General features: G+C 37.0%; 1 protein-coding gene across 1 annotated transcript; it reads left to right on the top strand.

Moving 5' to 3' along the window:
* Positions 1-2788: 2788 nt before the first annotated feature.
* LOC129565769 (uncharacterized) lies at positions 2789-5808 on the top strand. The gene is made up of 8 exons (XM_055440983.1): positions 2789-2879; positions 2982-3085; positions 3259-3330; positions 3487-4030; positions 4110-4669; positions 4794-4851; positions 5167-5320; positions 5400-5808. The coding sequence occupies exons 1-8, from the start codon at positions 2789-2791 to the stop codon at positions 5806-5808; spliced, it is 1992 nt and encodes a 663-aa protein (XP_055296958.1).
* Positions 5809-6537: the final 729 nt, after the last annotated feature.

Genomic DNA, 6537 nt, shown 5'->3' with positions numbered 1-6537 from the left:
CCTACTGAAAGAGGAATTGCGATAGAAACAGTACACATGATCTATTTTCATCAATTGACACACTTTCCGGCTAATGGCGATGAACAGGTGCTTCCATAATTTTGAAAATAAAAAAATTTCCTTTTTCCATTCAGTTTTCGGCGTTTTTATTGATTTGTGCGGGCGATGACTACATTTTTGGTGACACAATGAGTCCAAGAGAATCTTTTAGACAATGGAATATGAAACATACCAAAAATATATTAAAACCCAAATATTATTGAACGGAAAACGTAAAAAAATTTAATTCAGTTGTCATTAAGGTATCACATCACATCACATCTTTTTTTTTACTAAAATACTTATACTTTTGCAATCAATTAAGTCAACATCGTAAATATACCTCAAATTAGGTTCAAGACCTATAATAATACTTTGGAAACATTCATTATGATGTTATAAACGATTTCTGTTGATTTTTTTTACTAACCGTCACAACCGGTCACAATGGTATTTTGTAAAATCATTCCGATTTCGAAATTATTTAGATTTTTGATGGTGAAGTTGAATTTTCTTATGTGTTTGCTCGATTTTAGCTGGTGTGAAAAACTTGTCTGGATTTACCAATATACGGATATCAAAATGAACTTTCCCGTTTCATTCATATCGTTTCAAATCTGAACAGTTGCTAAATGGAACCAATTCGTTGGACTTTAAATCGTTGGAAAATTATTTTTCGGCATTTTTTTTCATTTGGTACTGTTATTGACCCGGTGTATTGGTTAGCAATCTGTTTGTTATAATCAGAATTCAGGCAGCATTTCGTGTTCTTTGACTTATTGTTTTGGAATCAGACGTGAACTTTCATCCAAATTCACTTCAAATTTAAGCTTGTAACTCGTGCAAATCTTTACAGATTCGCAAATTTGCCTAACATTTTTTTACGTCTAATGTTGAATTCTACTCTCTGATTAAACGCATGCAACGATAGCACAATACGTCCTTCTACAGAAATCGTCTGAATGAGCCAAAATTTTATGTATTCAAAAGATACACAATTTTACATAAGGATTTGTGACAAAAATTTAGGATCCGCAAATTGCAATGGATCGCAAGAGACAAATGCCACTAGATTACTTTTCCGTATATAGACCATACAACAATAGGACATATTTTGCATATGAATTTTAATGATAGATTTACGATTATGTCACGCAAGGATGCATGAAAACAATTTGAACAAAGGGAACCGTATTCTATAACAATAAATCAAATGCAAAATGAAAAAAAAAACAATAAACAGTCACTTTAAATATAAATTATGTGGTTTACAACGGATGTTGTTGTTTTCTTCAACACAAATGTGTGCGTGCGTTAATTGTGCGAAAAGGTTTTTTTTAACACATCACGTAAATACGCATCATAAACATGAACAAACCGATCGAGTGACAGAGAGAATCATGGCTATTTCGCTGAACCGATGAAACATGCTCTATTTTCATCGATTGACACACATTTCAGCCAATGGAATCGGCTGCTTTCACAATTATAAAAATAAAACTCATCGTATGATGAATCACACACTCAAGTTTTGAAAACTTTCAGTTCCTGTCAACGAAAATTATCTTTCTCTCTTTCGAAGGAACGTAAAGGAAGAAGGCACTTTGCTTGTGAATGACGACGCTCATTCCCATCACGACAGTTCATAAACAATCATTCTATTTCGTGCTGTCATTCAGTTTCAATGTTGTTGGTTTTTTTTTCTTCATTCGTATATATGTACGCGTCTAAGCACAGCCCATGCCGCATATGTTTTTCATTGTTTCTCTTTTGCGTTTCAATTCTTCGCCGCCTTCGTCGTCGTATTCATTATCACGCTACCAATCGTCAGTGCGGTCGATTCGTTTACTCATACGTTCATCATTCACCGAACGGCATGCTTTGAACAACAGCACACACATCGATTCTACGCCGCATTTATGCGCTCCTATTCAATAAAACAAATGTTTATACGATTTTTATGAGACTATTTTATTGGCAAATGGATAAATTTCATATCGTATATGATGTTTTCATATATTTCCTGAAAATCCGTTCGATTTTTCTCCTAATCACCTACACATTTCGCATCTAAGTTCCTTTTTTTTCTCTCTCGAATTCATTTGTTTATTTTGTTTGTGTTTTTTTTCTTCAATTCATTCATAGTTGAGCTGCTTGTTCCATCACCTACGTCAACGACATTTCTTTGCACCAGTTGTCGTTGCGCGTTCATGTTTCACCGTCTCGGTCATCGAATTGAGTTAGAGTTCATTGATACCTAAAGCACTCTCACTCAAACGCTTTGGCTAGCCAGTGTTTCACTTAAAATGTAATACACCCAGAACAGGCGCCCAGCATATGGAACACGTATACAGCCGTTTAGGTTTTGAGTCATAAAGCCGCTCAGTGGTGATATTCAGCTAAACGTGCAAAGTTTTGATGAGCCAAGCTTTTGCTGGAATATAAACCATTAGCCGACTTTTAGGCGTTTTTTTTCTGGTTTCATTTCGAATAGTTTACTCACTTGTAAATATGGTTTGCGACTACTTACACGGAATACGCTGTAAACTGGGAACACACGAACGTTTTCATGTGGCATATGCACGCCTGGTAAAAATTTCCATGCGGATCGTATGGACGTTGAGTTACAGCGATTGTAAATTTTTTTTTTCTGATGCGATGCAGTTACCACGTAGTATTGATTCAACAAACAAACAAAATGGTAAAAGGTTTGCTTTGCGCGCTGTACACGCTTTAGTCTCCATTCGCAATGGCGAAAAAAGGTGGTGTTCAACAATTGCAAACAGAAATCAATACCAACGATGAATTGGCGAAGTTTTTGGATCGAGATGGATTAATCGGTTTGAAAAATCAACTATTTCATTAGGGAAAAATTGGAGAAAAAAAACGGTTTTGAAAAAAGAACGAATAACTTTCTAAGTCTATCTCTTCCATGTGATTAGTTTTTGACGTGTTTACGGAATGGTGTGGCCCGTGTTTGGCAATGATTGGAAGCCTAAAAAAGATTAAACTCGAGCAGGGCGGCGATGACCTGCATTTAGCCATTGTAAGTCATTTTCTGGACCACATATTACGTTTAAATACTGGGGAAAAAAATTCAATTTCAAAGTGTTCACATTTTCAAACTTTGACCAAATTACGTGCCGAAACTTGAAATCAATATTTGGCAATATTTCACGTAGTTTTTCTGGCATTTTTCCCATTTCTCCCTCAAAAAAGGTAAAATGCGATAAAATCGATGCATTCGAACGCTTCCGTAATAAGAGTGAACCGACATGGCTTCTGGCATCGGTAAAATTGATACTTCAATTTCTATATCAACCAACAAAATGAAATCGAACCAATCGAGACAAGTAGCATGTTTTTTCGTTAGATATTGTTTCGCTCTTTGATTTCGCAACCAAAACTATAGCTTCGTTTAATGCGATTTTGTATTCGATATTTCAGAAAGGGAAATTAGTGAATTGTGCTTTCGGAGCGAATGTACCTCATTTGGTTGATTTAATTCTAAAAGAATTGGATACAGAGCGTCGAACTCGTGCCGCTGATCCCGAGACATCTGGTCGAATATATTATGAGTTGACTGAAATGACCCCCGTCGAACGCGTTCGATACGATACCATACAAAATGAGGAAGAAGAGAATGAACGGATCGAAGAAGAATCGGCACAACGGCGACAAATTGAGTATGTAACATTCGTTACGGATCAAGTTATGAAAAATTCAAACGATATGGGAGTGACACTGTTAATGCCGCATGTAATCAGCCGTGATTTGTTGAAGCGTTTATCAGATCCGGCTGATAAATGCCATTTAGTCGCCAAAGATAAGAAAAATATACAAATTTCACGGGATCACATTGAAATTCTGGACATTTGCAGTGCCGATTCAATGTCGCCACATTTGGTGGATCATATTTTAAATCGCGATGTGTTTGCCGTTTGTTGGAAAGTAACTGATACAAACGCAGATGGTGACCGAAACGTTGAAGGTTCATTTCAATTTATTTATAATTAAATCGTAAGATAAATCACATTTGTATCGTTCGTTTTTTGTTTCCATTGGCGTAGAATACCTGAGCACATTTTCGCATTTTGTGTGGAATGAAGAAGAGACGACGAATGGAAACACTTCAATACTCAAAGCACTTACCGTGGTCATTGAAACGGAAACGAATGACGATGATGAAATGAACGAACAAAGTGACATCGAACCAGAGAAACCCATCGAAGAGCCAAAGCACAAAGAAGATGAGATGGAAAATGATAAAGAGGGTAATGGTGAAAAGGAGGAAGAGGACGAGGATGATGAGAAAAGAGAAAGTGGTGATGATGGTGGCAATGATGCAGATCAAAACGAAACTGCAATCGAAGAACAAGAAAATAAACAAACAAACGACACTAACGAACATCCAAGTGAACAAAATGCAGAAACTACACCTGGTAATAATGATGAATCGGAAGAGAAATCCAATAAAAATGATGAAACTAAAAGCAGCGCTAGAACTACACCAATTACACCAATTACAACTATCAAACGGAAAAATCAAATCGAAATAAAAATCCCGCCGATCTGGACGCCGTCGGAGAAACGTGCAAATGCCGCGTTGATTTATTTATACTTTCGAACAGTAAGTTACTTTGCGACGGAGTACGTTTTTTCCCCTTTTACTCTATGATTGAGCTGTTCGCTTGAAGTAATTAGGGAAGAAAATAATTCACATCTTCGAAATGAAATATCGATTTTTGTTACAGATGACAGAAACTTATTTGCCACCCGACCCACCCGTTGAGAGACCACACTTAGCAATGGGTAACTTTTTATATTATAATTAACATAGTTTTTCAAGTTTAGCGGAACTATTTTGGTTTCCTTCAGAAAAACTCTGGAACGGTTTTGGGCTTCTCATTTATTCTCGTGTTCATTTTAATTAGCAAAACTAGCGATGAAAAATTGTTTTTTTTTCTTCTCATGAATCAACGTTTGAAAAACTGTTGCACGTGAAAAATGCAATTCCATTCTATTTACTTAACAATCGTTAATTTCGTTAAAATGCATTGAGGACGATTCTTCATGGAAGAATCGTCTTTTGAAGTCCCAAAATTCGAATTTCTCACCATTTTCCAGTGTTCGATGCGTATAAACGTCGCGAAATTATGGAAGTGATTGAAGAGTATCGAGACGATGTGCTTGCCTACGGTTATTTTACAACGGATAATTGCCACACGGCCCAACTGATTGCCACCTCAACGTTCAATTACCATAAGAATCCTCCAACAATGTAAGTCATATTGTGCTTAAAATATACAGCTACATTGTTTTTGTACCGATAATATGTGCTTTCCGTTCCGTCCGTTCAGTTTTGACAAATTCGTTGTAAAAGTGGCAAAAACAAAAGCCTCGCCCATTCTGATGGCATTAAAAAAGCTTGGACCGAACTACATCAGCAAGAATACGGAGGTTGGAAAAAGTGAATGTTTATTATTCTTTCCACCTGGTTATAAAAATTCATCGGAAACCGGTGAAACGACGCCGGTTCCTGTCGATGAAAAGCCGAAAAAGAAAAAGAAGAAGCGCAAGACCAAACAGGGCTCCGACGAGGAAAATGAAAACAATCAAGTGCAAAATGCTGCACAAGCTCCGACTGACGTTGAAATCGCAGACGAGCCCGAAGATGGTACCGAACAAGACGACGATGACAGTGGCGAGGACGATGACAGTGCAGAGGGGAATGAAATGGGAAATTTACCCGAAACGTCTGATCCATGAACGAAATAAAACGACCGGGATGCTCTTTTTCAAAAACAAAACACAGCCGTAAAAAAAAGCACCGAGAACTTGCGCGCGACTAATTTAATTTTTTTCAATTTATTTCCACCACCCACTTCCAACGCTGGCTGTTACGATGACGAAGAAAATGCTCAATGGCAAATCCGCTTTGTGTGCTTTAACAAGCGATAACGAAGCCGGCTCGACTGCGTTCGGCATACAGCAACTGAAAAGATGTTTTGTTAAATTAGAACGGAATTCCATTGTTATTTTCGGTATTGTGTAGCAACATCCAGCAAATAACATTTTACTTTGTGTCGCTTTCATTGCGTTAACTTCTTCAAAACTTTTAAATGCACTACTTTTGTATCAAAATGACTCCAGCATTTGCACCAGCTCCATTTAGACCAATTTATCCACTGGGCAGTGAATGGAAAAAACAGACAAAAGTGTAGACCAGAGAGGGAAAAAAATTGCATGAAAATGAGGTCATCCAAACCCAAATGGAGACAATTACATTGTTACGACGGAAAATGTGAGAGATGAGCAAAGAGAAATAAAGCAGATTCCCCAAATTGATTATAACGGTCACCAAGACTCTCACGATTAGATTCTTTCCACTTTAATACCCCTAAATGGCAACGAACGCGTACGTCTCTCTTTTGATACTGTAATCTGGTTTATGACAAAGTCTGCCATTTGAATTCATTAGCATAATTTTAATTTGGT

This window comes from Sitodiplosis mosellana, unplaced genomic scaffold (genome assembly GCF_009176505.1).
Source record: "Sitodiplosis mosellana isolate CC-2019 unplaced genomic scaffold, AAFC_SMos_1.0 Smas_scaffold_3, whole genome shotgun sequence".
Taxonomy (NCBI): Eukaryota; Metazoa; Arthropoda; class Insecta; order Diptera; family Cecidomyiidae; genus Sitodiplosis; species Sitodiplosis mosellana.
This window is presented reverse-complemented; position numbering and strand designations above follow the sequence as displayed.